This window comes from Stegostoma tigrinum, chromosome 31 (assembly GCF_030684315.1).
Source record: "Stegostoma tigrinum isolate sSteTig4 chromosome 31, sSteTig4.hap1, whole genome shotgun sequence".
Lineage (NCBI taxonomy): Eukaryota > Metazoa > Chordata > Chondrichthyes > Orectolobiformes > Stegostomatidae > Stegostoma > Stegostoma tigrinum.
Window position 1 is genome coordinate 32006691 of NC_081384.1, and position 19171 is coordinate 32025861.

General features: G+C 41.6%; 1 protein-coding gene across 7 annotated transcripts in view; it reads right to left on the minus strand.

Moving 5' to 3' along the window:
- The window catches only part of LOC125466374 (supervillin-like), a 137050-nt gene that overhangs the window by 55907 nt on the left and 61972 nt on the right, over positions 1 to 19171 (minus strand). For all 7 annotated transcript variants that reach the window (XM_048560794.2, XM_059638677.1, XM_048560796.2 and 4 more), the window contains 3 exons: positions 12557 to 12704; positions 4299 to 4394; positions 2910 to 2996 (listed from right to left, as the gene is read on the minus strand). In XM_048560794.2, coding sequence (XP_048416751.2) covers positions 2910 to 2996; positions 4299 to 4394; positions 12557 to 12704 — 331 coding nt within the window. The remainder of the gene's footprint in view (positions 1 to 2909; positions 2997 to 4298; positions 4395 to 12556; positions 12705 to 19171) is intronic.

Sequence of the window (19171 nt, forward strand, 5' to 3'; positions counted from 1 at the left end):
AGAACTCAGGAGAGCTTATTAAAGTCTCCAGAGTGTTTGGAAAGAGTTAGGAATCAAAATCCAAGCACAGCAGATAAAGGGATGACCACGAGAAGTGGAGTGGTAAATACAGGGCCGAAAGTGTTGTATCTGAATCCATGCAGTATATGAAATAAGGTGGATGCGCTTCTGGAGAGGGTCGAAATTGGTAAGTATGATGTGTGAGCATCACGGAGGCGTGGCTGCAAGGGAATTAGGATGGGAAGCTAAACATCCAAGGATTTACATCCTATCAAAAAGTTAGGCAGGTGGGCCGAGGGGTTAGAGTTGCCTTATTAGTAAGAAATGAAATTAAATCAATAGCAAGAAACAATGTAGGGTCAGATGATGTAGAATCTGTGTGGGTAGTGTTGAGGAAGTGCAAAGATGATAAAACCATAAAGGAGAGTTATGAACAGGCCTCCAAACAGTATTCAGGATTTGGGGTGCAAGATACAGCAGAAGACAGAAAAGGCATGTGAGAAAGGCAAGGTTACAGTGATTGTGGGGGATTTCATATGCAGGTGGACTGGGAAAATCAGGTTGGTAGTGGATCGCAAGAAAAGGAATTTCTGGAATGTCTACATGATGGCTTTTCGGAGCAACTTGTGATGGAGCCCTGTAAGGAACTTTTAGTGTTGTGCAGTGAGGCAGACTTGATAAGGGAGCTTAAGGTGAAGAAACCCTTAGGAGGCAGTGATCACACTATGATAGAATTTACTCTGCAATTTGAGAAGCTGGAATAAGATGTAATGGTACGACAGTTGAGTAAAGGCAACTACAGAAGAGCTGACCAGAAATAACTGGGAGAGGAGCTTAGGAGGAAAGACAGTGGAACTGCAATGGCAGGAGTTTCTGGGAGTAATTCAAGCGACACAGCAAAGATTCATCCCTAGGAAAAAGATACACACTAAAGGGAGGACGAGGCATCCATGGCTGACAAGGGAAGTCAGGAACAGCTCAAAAGCAAAACAGAAAGCACATAATGTGGCAAAAGGCAGAGGATTGGGAAGCTTACAATGACCAACAGAGGACAATTAAAAAAGAAAGAAGAAGGGCAAAGATTAAATAGGAGGGTGAGATAACCAATAATGTAAAAGAAGATGGCAAGAGTTTCTTTAGATATATAAAAGGCAAAATAGAGGCAAAAGTGGACACCGGGCTGCAGGAGAATGATGCTGGAGAAGTAGTAATGGGGAACAAAGAAATGGCTGAGGATCTGAACAAGTGCTTTGTGTCAGTCTACAAGGTGGAAGACACGATTAACATACCAAAAATTCAAGAGAGAGTGGGGGGGGCCAGAGGTGACTATGGTAGCCATCACCAAGGAGAAGGTACTCGAAAAACTGTAAAGTCTGAAGGTGGATAAATCATCTGGATCAGATGGAGTACATCCCAGAATTCTGAAGGAGATAGCTGAAGTGACAGCGGAGGCATTAGTGATGATTTTTCAGGAATCACTAGAGTCAAGGGAAGGTTCCAGAGGACTGCAAAATTGCTAACGTAACCCCCTTGTTTAAGAAGGGAGTAAGGCGAACAACAGGAAATTACAAGCTGATTAGCCTGACCTCGGTTGTTGGTAAGATTTTGGTGTCCATTGTGAAGGATGAGATTTCTGAAAGCCTGAAAGCAGATGGTAAAACAGGCAAAGTCAGCATGGCTTCATCAGGGCGTGGACATGCCTGACAAATCTGTTAGGAATCCTTTGAGGAGATAATGTGCAGGTTAAACCAAGAAGAGCCAATAGATTTTATCTACCTGGGCTTCCAGAAGGCCTTTGAGAAGGTGCCGCACAGGAGGCTGCTGAGTAAGATAAAAGCTCATGGTGCTAGAAGCAAGATATTAGCACAGATAGAAGATTGGCTGACTGGCAGAAAGCAGAGAGTGGGGATAAAAGGGTCCTTTTCAGGATGGCAGCCAGTGACTAGTGGTGTTCCACAAGGGTCAGTGTTGGAACCACAACTTTTCACTTTGTACATTAACGATCTAGATGAAGTAACTGAGGGCATTCTGGCTAAGTTTGCAGATGAAACAAAGATAGGTAATATTGTGGAGTTGGGGAGGATGCAGAAGGATTCACATAGGTTAGGAGGTGAGTCAAAAGGTAACAGATGAAATACAAATGTGGAAAAGTATGAGGTCATGCACTTTGGTAGGAAAAATAGAAGCATAGACCATTTTCTAAATGGGGAGAAAACTCAGAAATCTGAAAAGTCACCTTCTTTATTTTGGGGAAGAATCTGACATACAGGAGTAGAATGAAATAAGAGCAATTGGCTCTAGATTTCATAAACTAACAAAGCCAGCTATTCAACTTCCTTCACCCATACACTGCAACATGGTTTGAATGGGATTCAGAATGTGAAGGGAGTGAAGAAATTCTTGTGCTTACACAGGTTTCCATCATATCGTAAAGAGCACATTAGTTCCAGCAAGCTGCTCTGCTGGTAATTAGATAAACTGTGATTATAATAGGGGTTTTAGATAAAACAGGTTGGACACATTCATTGATGCTGTTTGAAAAAACAGCAACACAACTCTGAATTAACAAAGTGTTCATATGTAAACCCAAGCTTGGGTAGCTTTACCAGGCATTCTAACAAGCAATTGGGTCTTAGCCAGAGTTCTTCCACCATATTAATGAGAATAAAGAGCTCTCTGTTGATGTTGAGCCTCAGGTAATGATTTGGGATTGAAATACCTAAAACACTATCCCTGAACAGCAAGAGTGTATGCTGTAATATTACACCAGGGTGTGGAAAGTAGTTCAGGTCCCAAAGTTCAGTACAAATGGGGTTGCTATTAATGGCTAATTTGTTATTAGATATTTGGCTTCCCTGAGGGCTACAAACAGAAGAATAGCTCAAATGAATACGGGATATCAGGCTTACCTTTAGCATGCAGCTTATTTAGAAAGGTCTCCAGGTTATCCAACGTAGCATCACTCTCTAGGGGTACATCAGGCCGACTTGTAATTTCTATGGGCAAGAATTGAAGGTTTGGGACACCAGAGTGACATTTTGAAAGAGGAATAATAGCACAGCTACATTTCCATAATATCCCAAAAAAGCTGTAAATTAATTCAAGCGTATTATTATGGACCTCAATGACTGATTATCACTTAATGGGAACGCTGTCCTGAAGATTTTCACAAAGATACAGCTTGCAATGACAGAGCTTCCATTGTTCATATAAAAATAGAATATTTAAATTATTAAGAAATTTTATTATGTAACTCCTTGTCCCAAAATTAATTAAACAACTCATATATAAGTATACCCTGATCAAGAGATTTGAAACATAAAAGCTCCATGAATTCTAATGTCTCTCAGAATTTCCGCCTTCTCGCAATGTATGGGTCTGCAGAATCCACAATTGTTATCTGGTATTTCTTCATTTTTGAAATGTCTGGGGAATCTCTAATTGCTTTTAAGAATGCTTAAAAAGGATTTTCAAGTCTTTGCGTCATTTGTAATGTCATCCATTGAAATATTTTTTAATAAGAATAAATAGTGATCAACGTGACCTGATAATGCCTGATTAAGAAGAAGAATTGACAGGATAGGAGTTTACAGCAGGAACCACATGGCTGTCAGGTATAAAGAACATCTACAGACACAGCAGAGCAACAAACAGAGGAGCTGGAGAGTGAAGTCAAGATACAGACACAAAGGTAAAGCAGACAGAGACAGAAAGAGGAGCTCATCAAATTCTTGTGTGGAGAAGAATCAAACCAGTCTCAGCATTACGTCAGTTTATCTGTATGTCAGAAACTTGTCTGACTAAAGGTACCTGCTTCAGTTGTGAAAATGTAGCCATGAATTGACAGCATTTAAATCCCTCTCCAGACAGTAACAGTAAAGGGAGCTTAATATTCCAGCTTCTGAATGGTGTATGATATCCATCAGTGTCCTCGAGTCAAGGGTGTGGGTAACTACGTTTCTTGTACTGTGGGTTCTGAGAGCTCATACTACTTACAATCAACCAGTATAATGATAGTAAAGTCATTCATGTTAAAGCTGACCTGATTGTTAATAAGAAATGAAAGCACAATCGCAAGCTATTTCATTTTAAATTGTCTTTGCAAAACCCTTTACTTGTGCTTTCAGCAATACTGCTCATCTCTGACATGCACTTCCTTAGGGAACATGATGTTTACACAAGTGAATGATTGGACAAGCTTGGTGCATGTGTGTTAAACCCACATTTCAAAACAATTTGTTTTTCAAACTGATAAAGCCCTTGACTTTGTTCAAACATTTAAAAGAAGTGTTGCTTACCTTCCAGAGGTTTAATTGGTGTGTTTGTTGCTATGGTAACTTTCTTGAAAGGAATAGCTGTGTCATCATTATTTTCAGTCATCATAGGCACTAGCCCTGTATTTATTAAAATGATATTCAGAATAATTATAAAATTTAAAACACAGCATGTCATTGTGACATGGCAGCTTAAAATGATTACAAGCATCAGTCCCACTTTAACACCAGATTGTCGACGTAATGCTTGTCCCTCCCTGGTTTTTAATCTGGTTTTGCCTGAGGAATACAGACTGGATGAACTCAATTTCAGTCCATGGTTTACTGATCTTAGCAACAGCAGTAATCCGGACATGTACAGATTGATAGAGCTCTCCTGAGCCAAGAAGTAATTGACCAACATTCTCATTCTTGATCACTGTTGAGGACACCAAAGCGCCTTTCTCTCACTTTCTGTCTCACTGTCCATTTCCCAAAACCTGTTGGTATAGATTCAATTCTGCACTTTCCGTCAGCAACACCAACACAGACTTGGACTTGCTCCAATCCAAGTTGTATGCTGGTTCCAAATTCAGATTTCCCATTCTATGCCAAGTCTGAGGCTTGGAGTCTGTAAGAACTGCAGATGCTGGAAGCTACAGTCAATAAATGTGGAGCTGGAAAAGTTCAGCAGGTCAGAGGCCATCCAAGGAAGTCACTGTTTCGGGCTGACAAAGGGAAACATTGACTTGCCTGCTCCTCAGATGCTGCTGATTTTACATTTATTGAGCAATTTCCAAGTCTGAACGTGGTCTTGATCCAGTCACCTGAATGAGGACTGGTTGAGATCTCTAGGCCAGGCTTGGATAAATTGATTTAAATTAATCTTGCAATGAAAAAGATCCTAGTTCTCTCATCATCATTTATCAGGTAGCTTAATTCTGCATTAAATACAATTTTGTTTCATGCAATTCAGGTTTTGTTCCTGCAAGGTGACTATTTATTGGGTTGTATGTGGGGAGGTCTGATCACAAAATATGAGTTTTGTTCAAACCAAATTCTTTAAGAAATACTTGTGTTTGGATTTAATTTGCTCCAAACTTGTTCCCCTCCATCTTAAATATACTAACTATGGGAATTCAGAGGTATCTGATTTAGGGGTGTGGGAAAAAGAACAGGAGAGTAAGCCAAATCAGATAGGTCTTTCAAAGAGCTGCCAGATAAGATGGGTCAAATAACCTTCTTTAATGTTGTACCATTCTATGATTTTCACTTGTTATAAATGTCCGTACAGTCAGCTATATTAAAGATTGATAACGTTGAGTTTTGGTTTCAGTTTAATGTGAAAAGTTGTTTACTTTCAGTTTGGTTTATTACTATTGTGTATATTTACCAATCAGTTTGGACTTTTGACCTGACTGAGAGTCATCGAGAAGCAAGAAATCCCTGAACTATTGAGATAATTGCTGAGGTTGGAGATATATTCCGGACAAAAAAACAATTGGTTTGCTGTGAGGAGGAAGGTGATTCAGAGGCTGTGCTTGCCTAGTCTGCTGGATTCAACTGAAGAACTCAGTTCTGAAGAAGTCATACCACACTTGCAATTTTAACTGTTGGTCTCTCCACAAATGCTGGCAGACCTGCTGAGTGCCTCCATCATGCTCTGTCTTTGTTATGTCCGTTCTATACGTTTAGAGAGAGAAAAAAAGTGAATTGTAGGGAATTGGGTAGAACCCAATTCTGTAAAGAGAAATCCAGTTGTGGCACAAACAGAAACGGAGTGCCTACATGTGCCACCTGGGTTATGGCATGTGATTGTCAGTGATGCCTACCATTGAACAAGGCATTTATATTGGGATATACCAAAGGCCTGAGCTGTGACCCATTCACCTATGCCCAGATGTAAAAGAACTGCTTCGCAGAGTATGACTATATTTGAAAGTTTATCAGAATGAAACTACAGTAAAAACAGATTAAGCTGGGGTTAAGTTTGTTAATTTAAGTTAGAAGTCTAAATTGTTTAAAATCATTATCTTACATATTCAGTGTACCCATTTAGTCATTGTTTTGTTAAAGTTTATATGGTAAAAGCACCCTTGTGTTTCAATTTAATCCTGGAGTCTTCTCACTTATCTTCTTACTTTCGGTTCTCCTGTACAATCTAAGTTTTGCAATATTTTGATTTATCAAACCAGCTCATCCGAATATCTTTGCTTGTCCAGTATTCTCATTATTGGGATTATTAAACATGGTTCCAATGAACACTAGTTTTGATCTGATAACTCATACCAACTTGATTTAAACACCCTATCCATGTCAGTCAGTGGTTAATAGAAGATAACATAATGAGGAAAGTGTTGGTGTTGACTGAGTAACATTGGAAACTGTAATGGATTTATGTTCTTTCCTTAGCTATAAGGTATTAAACCAATTACGCTGCTTTGACCCACCTTATTTAAATGGTGAAAAATTGCAGCATGCTGCTATGCAGAGGGACATGGGTAGTCTTGTGCATGAATCACAAAAAGTTTGCAGGTAATTAGGAGAGCAAATAGAATATCTTTTATTGCTAGAGGGATGGAATGCAAAAGCAAGGAGGTTACACAGCAGCTGTATAGGGTGCTGGTGAGGCCACACCTACAGTACCGTGTACAGCTTTGGGTTTGTTACTCGAAAAGGGATGTCCTGGCACTGGAGGGGATGCAGGGAAGCTTCACCAGGTTGATTCCTGAGTTGAGAGGGTTGTCTTATGAGGAGAGAGAGATTGTGTAGACTGGACTATACTTGTTGGAATTTAGAATGAGGGAGGATTTTGTAGAAACATAGAGTTACGAAGGGAATAGATAAGATATTTACTCGGAATATTGTTTTCAGTTCTGGTCACCTCATTATAGGAAAGATGTGGAAGCATTAGAGAGGGTGCAGAGGAGATTTACCAGGATGCTGCCTGGACTTGAGATCAGATCTTATCAGGAAAGGTTGAGGGAGCTAGGGCTTATTTCACTGGAGCGAAGAAGGATGAGAGGTGACTTGATAGAGGTGTACAAGATGATGACAGGCATAAATAGAGTGGATAGTCAGAGACTTTTTCCCCAACGCGGAAATGACTATTACAAGGGGGCATAATTTTAAGGTGATTGGAGGAAAGTATGCGGGAGATGTCAGAGGTAGGTTCTTCACACAGAGAGTGGTGGGCATGAGGAATGCACTGCCAGTGGTGGTAGTGGAGTCAGACACTTTAGCGACTTTTAAGCGACTCTTGGATAGGCACATGGAGGATAGTAAAATGTAGGGTATGCAGGGTAGATTGATGTTAGTAGGATAATAGGTCGGCACAACATCATGGGCCGAAGGGCCTGTACTATGCTGTACTGTCCTATGTTCTATATAAGTAGAGAGGTTGTTTCCACTAGCAGGTGAAACTAGAAATAGGGGGCACATCCGCAAAGTAAAAGGGAGCAGACTTAGGAACAAAGGAAGCTTCTTCAGGAAGGTCACTGGACCCACAACATTAACTCTGATTTTTTTACTGGCAAATGCTGACAGACCTGCTGAGCTTTACCAGCAACTTCTGCTTTTGCTCGCGAGCAGATTTAGGATGAATTGAGGACGAACTTCTTCATCCAAAGGGTTGTGAATCTGTGGAATTCACTGCCCAATGAAGCTGTTCAGGCCACTTCATTGATTGTTTTTAAGGCAAAGAGAGATTTTTGAACAGTAAAGGAATTAAGGGTTACGCTGAGTGGATGGGTAAGTAGAGCTGAGTCCACAGAAACAGAAACAATCAGCCTCGATCTTATTGAATGACAGAGCAGGCTCGTGGGGCCAGGTGGCCTACTTCTTATTTTTTTTTCTTGTGTTCATCTGTTGTTCTTTGATCAACCTTTTGGTCATCTGTCCTACTAACACCCTGATGACTTCCTTTGCAGTGAAATTTTGTTTGTTCATCCTTCTGTTAAGCACCATGGATCATTTTAAGGAAATTAAAACACTCCTAGAAATGCCGCTGGTTTGATTTTCCACTCCAAATTAGATCGTTGAAGACATTCTCAGTTTTTTTTAAAAAGAACAAGCTCTCAGGTACATCATACCAAGCAAAGATACAGAGCAAGCTAAAATACCATCAATGCCTTTTTCAGTCTTGAGCATATGAAATAGCAAACATTTCAATGATTCAGCCTCACTGCACCTTAATATCTCACAATGGTAACAGAAAGTTATCTGTCCTGCAATCAGTAAAGTTTATCACACTGTGTTTGCAACAGTTTCTTCGAGGCACTGCATTTCCAACAAATTACATTGCATGCTAGCTTAACTGACCCACTTGACAGTTGTTCAGCTTTCCATATCGTTCAAAGGTTCATTGTTTGCAACTCAATAAAACAGGCAGAACTTGCAGTAATTTACAGGCATGGACAGATGCCAACACATTGAATTTGGTGGGCACTGTGCCAGCTACCATATTATTCATGGCAGGTAAAGAGGGTTCCAGAAACTCTGCATCAACCAGGCTTTAGATCAATTGCATATTTAAATAAAGAGGTCTAATGCCACTTTGAGACTCTCACTGAAAGCATAGGCTGCCCTGAACCAGTCAGTGCTGTGCTGATGCCAACCAATTTCCAGGCAGTGGCCATTTATGGACCTCTCAAAGCTGGTCAAGTTTGTGCATGAGCAGTGGCCCTACAGATTCCAGCTGTCTGATCTGCTTCCTTTACCTGTACAAGTCTCAGATTTCACAGACCTGCTGCGACAAGATCAGTCTCACTTCAGATGAATGTGCAATCAGCAGGAAATAAACAGCTCTGATTCCTGACCCCTGGTATAGCCATTGTTTAATCACTTGCACTTCAATTCCAATGTACCATTTGAACTGACTGATCTATTACAAAAATCCTTGACGGGATTGCACAGATCATTGACATTTATTCATCATAACACAGAGGCATGTCTGAAGGCTGGAAATATCATTTTGTGAACATTCCCCGTTATGCATCAAAGGTTGACAAACTGTCACTAAAGTAGGAAAGGTTTGCCTAACGTTATAAATGAATGGAAAATGTCTCGTGTCAGAAACCCTGTGTTCAAGTCCCACCTACACGAAAGATGTGCCAATAACATGTCCGAAGATATTTTCAATCAGCATCTATGAATTTATGAAAAGGAATTTGAAGAGAAAACCTGTGTTTCTACAGAGATAGTAAGAGCTGCTGATGCTTCAATCTGAGATAACACAGTGCGAAGCTGGAGGAGCACAGCAGGCTAGGCAACATCAGAGGAGCAGGAAAGCTGACATTTCGGGTCGGGACCCTTCTTCAGAAGCCCTTCATTTCTGAAGAAGAGTCCCGACCCCAAACGTCAGCTTTCCTGCTCCTCTGATGCTGGCTGGCCTGCTGTGTTCCTCCAGCTCCACATTATGTTATCTGCATTTATATATCCTTTCTCACATTCTCTGGATGGATCAGAGCTATTATCAATGAATTTGGTAGAAATTGTACTCTTACTTCTTAAGGAGATATAAGAAGGTTTGCTACTGGAGGTACTTTTGTGGTGCAATGGCAGTGTTCCTACCTCTGAGCTTGGATGCCTGGGTTCAAGTCCCATCTCTTCCACACATGTGTCATAACATCTCTGAAGCAGGTTGATCAGAAAATAAATCTACTTTGTCATCCTACTGGTTATATGTGCTGCACTCAATCTTGATTCATGACCTGGAGGCCATATCCTAATTTAAACATTGTATTTTTTTAAGTATGGTACACATTATGCAGTCTTATATTGGTTTCAGAGTATCCCAGAGTTTGCTTCTAAAATGTCATGATCAATAAAAGTGAATTTACTATAAATAAGTGAGTGACTCTTATATAAATGAAGCTACAACTATGATGTTGATTAATTGTAGAGGCCATCAATAATGAGGGGAGGATTTTAAGGTGGAAGATATTTAATTGGCAGCATCACTATCTGGCAAAACAATTGAAAAGTTTATAAATTTTTAAACATCAGTGACATTATCTCACTCACTGACCATGTTGTGACAATATTCTGGCTCTAACAGATGCATTTTTTCCTTTTGTTTATGAAGAAAGGTCAAAACAGAGTGCCAAACAGTCTGCTCAAAGCCAATAATGTAAACAACTTGTGAGGCCTTGTTCTTTTTTAAAGCTGGAACAATAGAAGCAGCTTGCATGGGTGGGGTCATGCACCCAACCACAATTTTTCATTTTAGCTTTCAGCAGTTGCTGGGGTCTTGAAGCTGGATGTGGGAGTTCTTTTTCCTCTCTCTGTTACCTCTAAAGGCCGGGGTTCTCTTCCTGTTGCTAGAATTGCATGTGAGACAATTTATTTTACTAAATTTGTCTTTGCCAAGGGAGTGCTTATGGGATATTACTATCTTGGAACAGTTAATGAGTAGTTTATTATTTTGTTAAGTATTTTGATAGAGTTACAGTTAAGCCAATTCTTTCCTTTTATTTTAATTCTGTCTGTATCCTAATGACAGTGTATGAATAAAGAGTATTTTGCCTCAAACCTGGTAGTATGACCATTTGAACTGGATCTGAAATGCAATGCTTGGCACTTGTCTTTAAAATAAGAAAAAATTAGGGTTTAGGCTATCTTTTTGTCATGTTTTGAGAGAGTTTGGTCTGGTCCATAACAACATTTACCTACAAGATATGGCAAGATATGTAGTGATTTTGCTAGTGGCCTACAAATTCAGGCATCCTGTCCAAGGATAATCCAGGCAGCATGTGTTCAAATCCTTTTATCACTCTTGCAGAATTTGAATTCAACTTCGAAAATTCTGCAAGTAAAATCCTTTCATCACTAAGTGAAATAGTCAGATTGTTGTGAAAAACAAACAGGTTGGTTAATACCCTTTAAGGAGGGAGAGTTGTTGTACTTAATGATAAAGATAAATAGATACATGAATGGGCAGGGAGCAGAGGGATACAGATCCTTGGAAAATAGGTGACAGGTTTAGATAGAGAGGCAGCACGGTGGCTCAGTGGTTAGCACTGCAGCCTCACAGCGCCAGGGACCCGGGTTCAATTCCAGCCTCAGGCAACTGTCTGTGCTGAGTTTGCACATTCCCCCCTGTCTGTGTGGGTTTTCGCCGGGTGCTCCGGTTTCCTCCCACAGTCCAAAGATATGCAGGATAGGTGGATTGGCCATGCTAAATTGCCCGTAGTGTTCAGAGGCGTGTGGGTTATAGGGGGATGGGTCTGGGTGGGATGCTCCAAAAGGCAGTGTGGACTTGTTGGGCTGAAGGGCCTGTTTCCACACTGTAGGAAATCTAGTCTAATGGGGCTGGTGAATCTGAACTGGAAAAGTGGGTGAGCCACTGTCACTATCTTGAGGAAGAATTAGGGCTGGGCTGTGGCAGTAATGCCTACAGTGACTGAGAAGGAATAAAACATACTCTGCCCTTTAAACTGGAAATGTGTCATTTTTTTCTCCCTCATTCGAGTATCTGCTCCTTTGTTGACATCACTAAGAGAAATAAAGGAAGTATTTGTATTTATATTGCATCTTTCACTGCCTCACGATATCTCAAAGTACTTTACAGTTTGGAGACATGGCAGCCAATATGTGCACAGCAAGCTCCCACAAAAGTAACAAGATAATCACTGTTATTTTGTTGGGCTGATATTGATTAAGATCAATATTGCTCCAAGGCACTGAGAAGAATTCCTCTTTCCTTCTATAGAAAGTGCCACAGGATCTATTAATTTCATTCAAGCAGAGCCTCAATTAATCCAAGAACAAAAAGAGATCAGACCTTTGGGTATGTTGGGAGTGGTTACCTCAGGGAAAGTATTTGCAGAGGTTGAATGCCAAGTTGTCCTTATGCCCATTCAAACAGAGAAGAAGGCTGATGGTTATAAACCAAAATGGAAGGAAACCGAAAGATTTGAAAATAAACTATGGCATATATAATGTAGCAGCTACAAAACCGAACTGAATCATCTAATTTCCATGAAAGCAAAATACTGTGTAATGTTGGAGATCTGAAATAAAAACAGGAAATGCTGGTGAAATTCAGCAGGAACGGTAACATCTGTTGGGAGAGAAATGGAATTAATGTTTTGAGTTCAACGTGACTTTTCAGAAACCTGATAGTTCTCATTTTGATGAAAGGACCAGAAGCATTGACTCTACTGCTCCATACTGATTATTTCCAATATTTTCTGTTTTTACTTTTAATCTTTCAGACTGAGTGTGAGAAAAGTCTTTTTTGGGATGCCAAGTGTGAGATTTCTGACTGTATACACTCTAAGGTTGTGAAATTCAATGCTGACCTTTCTTCGCCATGCGAGCTGCCACCGTGAACTGGGTGGAGTCATTGAATGCACCTTTGCCTTTCGTTTTCCACTGTTCCTCGCTCACACTGATCAGCTGCTTTCGTTCCTCCAGAGACATCTGTCCCCCAATCTCAGTCGCTGCTCTCTGGCGGAGAAAAAGGTAGCTCAAAGCCATTGTTCTTTTAGACTGAGAAAAATCACATTGAATTGGCTGGCAATTTTGGGAAAGGTTTGGGAAAGCCAAGTCCTTTCAGTGTACCATACTCACACTGGATTAAGGACTGAACCTCTCAAATTATGGCCTTCAGTCATTGAATTCACGCAGTGATTCATAGATGACACTACCTTTACATGTTCTACAAATATAAATGCAGAATAATATGGTTTCCACTGAATATACACATGCACTCTGCTTATATTCATTCACCCTTTCTTTGGCTCTCTTGACACCTCACTAATAACTTTGTTTTAGATACTATAACGTTTTGCTATTGTTCACCTATTCTGACAGTTAAGATGAACACGCTGGTGATCAAAAGGCTTCCCCAGTCCCGAAGCCTGTTAGTTGTTGTAAAATATGTGGAGTCTTACTTAATGTGGACCTGTGTACTGTGGTAATAACATCTTGTCCATTGTGCACTCAAGCAAATGAAACATAAGCTTCCTAATCGATGGGAAATCTCAAAAGTGTTTCCCATAGCAGCACACTGCTTTATCATCAAGAGTTACCTCAATGGGGCCAGTTAGAAATATCTCTGATAAAGATTGCATGTCAACTTGCAAATCCTTCTCACATATGCCAATGACAACTGGTAAGAGTAGAGAGATTCCAGGTCAGCCATGTGATGGAAAGGCATTGGAGCTTCAAACATTATTGTTCAGGCTTCAACACACGTGTACAAGTCACAAGTATTTGGACCTCTTGGGAAATTGGTTGATTCAGTTGGCTTGGGGCCGGTGAGCATCATATTGGTGCCAACAGCACAGGGTTCAATCCTCATTCCAGCTGGGCTGGATTTGAGACCTGCCTCATTGTTTTACCCTTGGCAGAGATTGTGGCTCTGGGTCACGTCTGTCTTCGGGCAGAGTACTCAAAAAATTGAAAGTTTACAGAAAATGCCTTGTAAAGACGAAACTTCAACATAGCCATTATGTCAATGTATAGATCATTCGAAATATAAGGAGATCTCAGTTATCTGTAAGAGTAATAGTGTTGTAATAGTAGGTGCTTTCAACTTGCCAAACATAAACTGGGCCTGCCATAGTGTTAAGTGATTGGATGGGGAAGATTTTGTTTATTGTGCTCCAGAAAATTTTCTTCCTCAAAATGTGGAGGTACCTAGAGAAGGAGCAAAACTTGATCTTCTCTTGGGAAATTCGGCAGGGTGACTGAGGTATCAGTGGGGGAGCACGTTGGGACCAGTGACCTTAATTCTATTAGATTTAAAAGCGTTATCAAAAAGGGTAAGCCTTATATAAAAATTAAAGTTCTAAATTGGAGCCATGCCAATTTTAATGGTACTAGACTAGAACATTCAAGAGTTGACTGGGGGAGGCTGTTCGCAGGTAAAATGATGACTGGCAAATGAGAAGCTTTCAAAAGTGAGATAACAAAACTTCAGAAACAGTATGTTCCAGTTAGAGTGAAGGGCAAGGCTGGTAGGAATAGGGATGATGAGAGATATTGAGACTCTGGTCAAGAAAAACAAGGAGGCACAGGTATAGACAGCTGGGTTCGAGTGAATCCCTTGAGGTGTATGAGAGGAGTGGGGGCATACTTAAGAGGGAAATCAGAAGGACAAAAAGGGGATATGAGATAGCTTCAGCAAATAAGGTTAAGGAGGGTCTAAAGAGATTCCGCAAGTGTATTAAGGGCAAAAGTGCAACTAAGGAGAGAATAGGGCCCCTTAAAGGTCAATGGCTGTCTATGTGTGGAACCACAAGAGATGGGTGAAGTATTAATCAAATATTTCGCGTCAGTTTTTACTGTGAAGAAAGACCTGGATGCTAGGGAACTTGGGGAAATAAATAGTGATGTCTTGAAACTAGTCAACATTACAGAAGAGGAGGTGCTGGAGGTCTTAAAATGCATAAAAGTAGATAAATGCCTAGGACCCAATCAAGCATATCCATGGACATTGTGGGAAGCTAGGGAAGAAATTGCAGGCCCCCTAGCAGAGATATTTGTATCATCTACAGTCAAGGGTGAAATGCATGAAAACTGCATTGGTACTGACCAAGGAAGCTCAAGAGATTGTGCCAGGACCTCCAGCAGTGGGTGGTGACAGTGAAGGGAAGAAACTGAAGCAGCTGAACAGACACTTTCTGAATTAAAATGTATCATTGGAGGAAGGAGATCTCATGTGAAGAAGGAGAGAACTGACAAAGCACTTCTCATGTTGATGGAAATCACAGGCTTCATGCCATGCAAATTTCATGAATACCTCCTCATTTAACCTCACTTCCCTTATTGTTTATAAAGACCAGATGGACAGTGGAGTAAAGAATCCTTGCCCCATGGTCTTTAGACCTTGCATGTATTTAAGTCGCAGGTTATAGATGAGAGCTAAAGATATAAAAGGGATCAAGCCTGCAGCAGTTCCCCGTCAGTGTACATTGAGAGTCCACGTTGCTGACAGGATATTTACTGTCTCTGAAACTGTTTGCGCAACAATAAATTCTCATGCTGGGAATACCAGAGCTAATCATACCCACAGGCTCAAGACTGAAACTACTGCCTGAGGGTTCCAGAGCTATGACAAATGGTATCATCAGTTCCCAAATAAACCTGAAACCATTCGTAGCAGGATTATTGTACTCAAAACAGATTTAGCAAGCACACTGAGGTAGTGAGTTTAACCAGACCAGCTATTACCTCACTGTTTTAATGTCTATCTCTCTGGTCTGAAAATGTTTCTGTTCACGACTCTTCAAAACAAACTGGTATTTGTGAATTCGGGAGTTGATGCAATCTCTCTATCACATACGCAAGTTTCTGCATAAAGTGGTAATGTTGCTCGGCTAATAACCCAGAGCCTCAGGCAAACATTCTGGGAACCTAAACAGAAATGGCTGGTAAAACTCAGCAGATCTGGCAGCATCTGTTGAAAGAAAACAGAGTCAATGTTTCAGGTGCAGTGACCTTTCCTCAGGACTGGATTTATAGGTTTGAATCTCACCAAGATAAGTGGTGAAATTTAAATTCAATAAAAAATCCAGAATTTTAAAAAAAAGCTAATTTTTTTTGGAATTCATATTGCCATTGCTGATTGTCATAAAAACCCAACAATGTCCTTTACCTGCCATCCTTTTCTTATCGGTCCACCTCTGCCTCCAGCCCCACAGTAGTACAGCTGAATCATAACTGCTCTCTGAAGTGGCCAAACAAATATTTAGTCTTATCAAAACCACTACATATTTCAAAGAAAGGACTGAAACAGAATGCTCCAGTAAGCATTAACCGAGGCATTCGAAACTAAAATGGTAAACACAGCCCCATTAACGCTGCAAAGACCTCCTTGTGTCAAAATGGGGAGAGCTGTCCCACATAATAAGCAAGGAACATCCTCATATAATTATACTCCTGGAGTCATACCTTTATAATGTCTCAGAAAACAGCATCACTATCCTTAGGATAACCAGGTGTAGAGCTGGATGAACACAGCAGGCCAAGCAGCAGAGAAACAGGAAAGCTGATGTTTCAGGCGTGGACCCTTCTTCAGAAATGGTTCTCCAGCATCTGCAGTTCCTACTATCTCTCACTATCCTTAGGCATGTTTTGTCTCACAGTAGGACAAACCCAGCCAAGGTGGCAACATAGAGCGAGACAGTCATGAGGGAATAGCTCTGGGAGTACTTAACATCTGTTGTGGACTCCATGGAATCTCTTGGCAACAGGTCATGCATGGGCAAAGAGATTTTGTGCTGCTTAATACCAATGCAACCCCTTCAGCTGATAAATCAGTTCACATTTGAATGTTACTTGGAGGAAGCACTGAGGGTGGCAAAGATGTCAATGACCATCACCAGAGAAGCTTGATAGTACCAGTACTGACCAAGCTTGTTGACTCCCAAAAGGAACCAACTGCTAGACACAGTCTACAGTATTTGTAAAAAGAAAAGCAACAGAAAGGAAAATCTAACTTGAACTCTCGTTGGCCAGTTTACTTGGCAGTCGCTCCTTACAGTATCAATAGGAGTGACCATTGCAGAATCCTTGAGAGACAAAATCCTGTCCTCACAATGTGGAAACCCTCCACTGTTTTGTCTGGTAATACCACAGTGCTCAATGGAACAGACTCCAGGTGTCCTGAAGATGGCATATTAGATTCGAAGCATCAACTCTGTTTCTCTCTCCAACAGATGCTGCCAAACCTGCTGAGTTTCTCCAGTACTTTCTTTTTATTTCAGACTCCAGGCCATGCTACGGGCCATCAGCCCCGGCAGAACTGCATTTATCAAAAATGTATTACCTAGTGGCCTGGTGGATCCCTCAGTCAATCATTACCTTCAAACCAGGAGATTAACCCCGAAGTGCAAAGAGTGTAAGGAGGCATGCCAGGAGCAACACTAGGCACACCTAAAAATGAGGTCTTAACTTGGTGAAGATGCAATACAGAGCTACTTGCATGCCAAAGAGTGGAAACAGCATCATCGAAGGATCAGACTGAAGCTGTGCAATTTTGCCACTATAATAGTGTTGTACAGTTAAACAACTAACAGGAGGAGGAGGTTCCATTAATATCCCCATGCTCAATGGTGCCAAGTCAAGCACTTTGGTGCAAAAGGTAAGGCTGAAGCACTTGCACTAAGCTCAGCAAAAAGTGCTGAGTGGCTAATTCATCTCAGCCTTCTGTGGAGTTGCCAGCTTTTAACCAATTTCTGACCTATCCTAAAACAGCTGAAGGAAATAGCTCATGTAAGGACCATGGGCCCTGTACTTTCTGACGACAGTACTAAAATCTTCTGCACCAGAATTAGTCCTGCCCTCAGTCACATTGCTCCAGTACAGCTGCAACACTGGCACCAACCCAACAACATAAAAAATGTTTGAAGTAAGTCCTGTCTACAATAAGCAGGTCAAATCCAATCATTGCCCTGTCAGCCTGCTCTCAATCACCTGCAAATAGAAGAGGTTGTCAACAGTAGTATCAAATGGCACTTGCTCAGCAATAATCTGCTCACTGATGCTCAGTTTCGATTCTGCCAGGTTCTTGAAGCTCCTGACTGCAATACAGCTTCTATTGTAACATGGATAAAGAGAACTGAATCCAGAGATGAGAGTGGCTACCTTTGACATCAAGGCAGCATTTTGACTGCGTGTGGCCTCAAGCTGCTACAGTATAACTGGAGTCAGGGAATCTGGGGAAAGGTCTCCACTGGTTGGTGTCATAACTGTCACAAGGATAATGATAGTGGTTGTTGCAGGTAAATCATTTCAACTCCAGAACATGGCTCAAGACATGTCCTAGGTCCAACTAATATTGTTGGAGCTGTCTCCATCCAAGCAAGTGGAAAGTGCTCTATCACACTCCTGACTTGTAACTTCATAAATAGTGGTCAAGTTCTGGGGGGACAGAAGGTGAGTTACTCATCACTGATCCCAGCCTATAGCCTGCACCCGTGACCATATCATTTATCAACAAATTGTGGAGCTGGATAAACACAGCAGGCCCAGCAGCATCTCAGGAGCACAAATTCTGACGTTTCGGGCCTAGACCCTTCATCAAAGAGGGGGATGGGGAGAGGGTTCTGGAATAAATAGGGAGAGGGGGGGAGGCGGACCGAAGATGGAGAGAAAAGAAGATAGATGGAGAGGAGAGTATAGGTGGGGAGGTAGGGAGGGGACAGGTCAGTCCGGGGAGGATGGACAGGTCAACGAGGCGGGATGAGGTCTGTAGGTAGGAAATGGAGGTGCGGCTTGAGGTGGGAGGAAGGGATAGGTGAGAGGAAGAACAGGTTAGGGAGGCAGGGACAGGCTGGGCTGGTTTTGGGATGCAGTGGGGGGAGGGGACGAGCTGGGCTGGTTTTGGGATACAGTGGGGGAAGGGGAGATTTTGAAGCGAGTGAAGTCCACATTGATACCATTGGGCTGCAGGGTTCCCAAGCGGAATATGAGTTGCTGTTCCTGCAACCTTCGGATGGCATCATTGTGGCAGCGCAGGAGGCCCATGATGGACATGTCGTCTGAGGATTGGGAGGGGGAGTTAAAATGGTTCCCAATGTAGAAGTAGCCACACCGGGTACAGTGGATACAGTATACCACATTGGCAGATGTACAGGTGAACATCTGCTTAATATGGAAAGTCATCTTGGGTCCTGGGATAGGGGTGAGGGAGGAGATGTGGGGGCAAGTGTAGCATTTCCTGTGGTTGCAGGGGAAGGTGCTGGGTGTGGTGGGGTTGGAGGGGAGTATGGAGCGGACAAGGGATTCACGGAGAGAGCGGTCTCTCCGGAAGGCAGACAAAGGTGGAGATGGAAAAATGTCTTGGGTGGTGGGGTCGGATTGTAGATGGTGGAAGTGTCGGAGGAGATATTATTCAGATCTTGGAAAACAAGATGTAGAGATGGATGTGCACAGCAGGCCAAGCAGCATCAGAGGAGCAGGAAGGC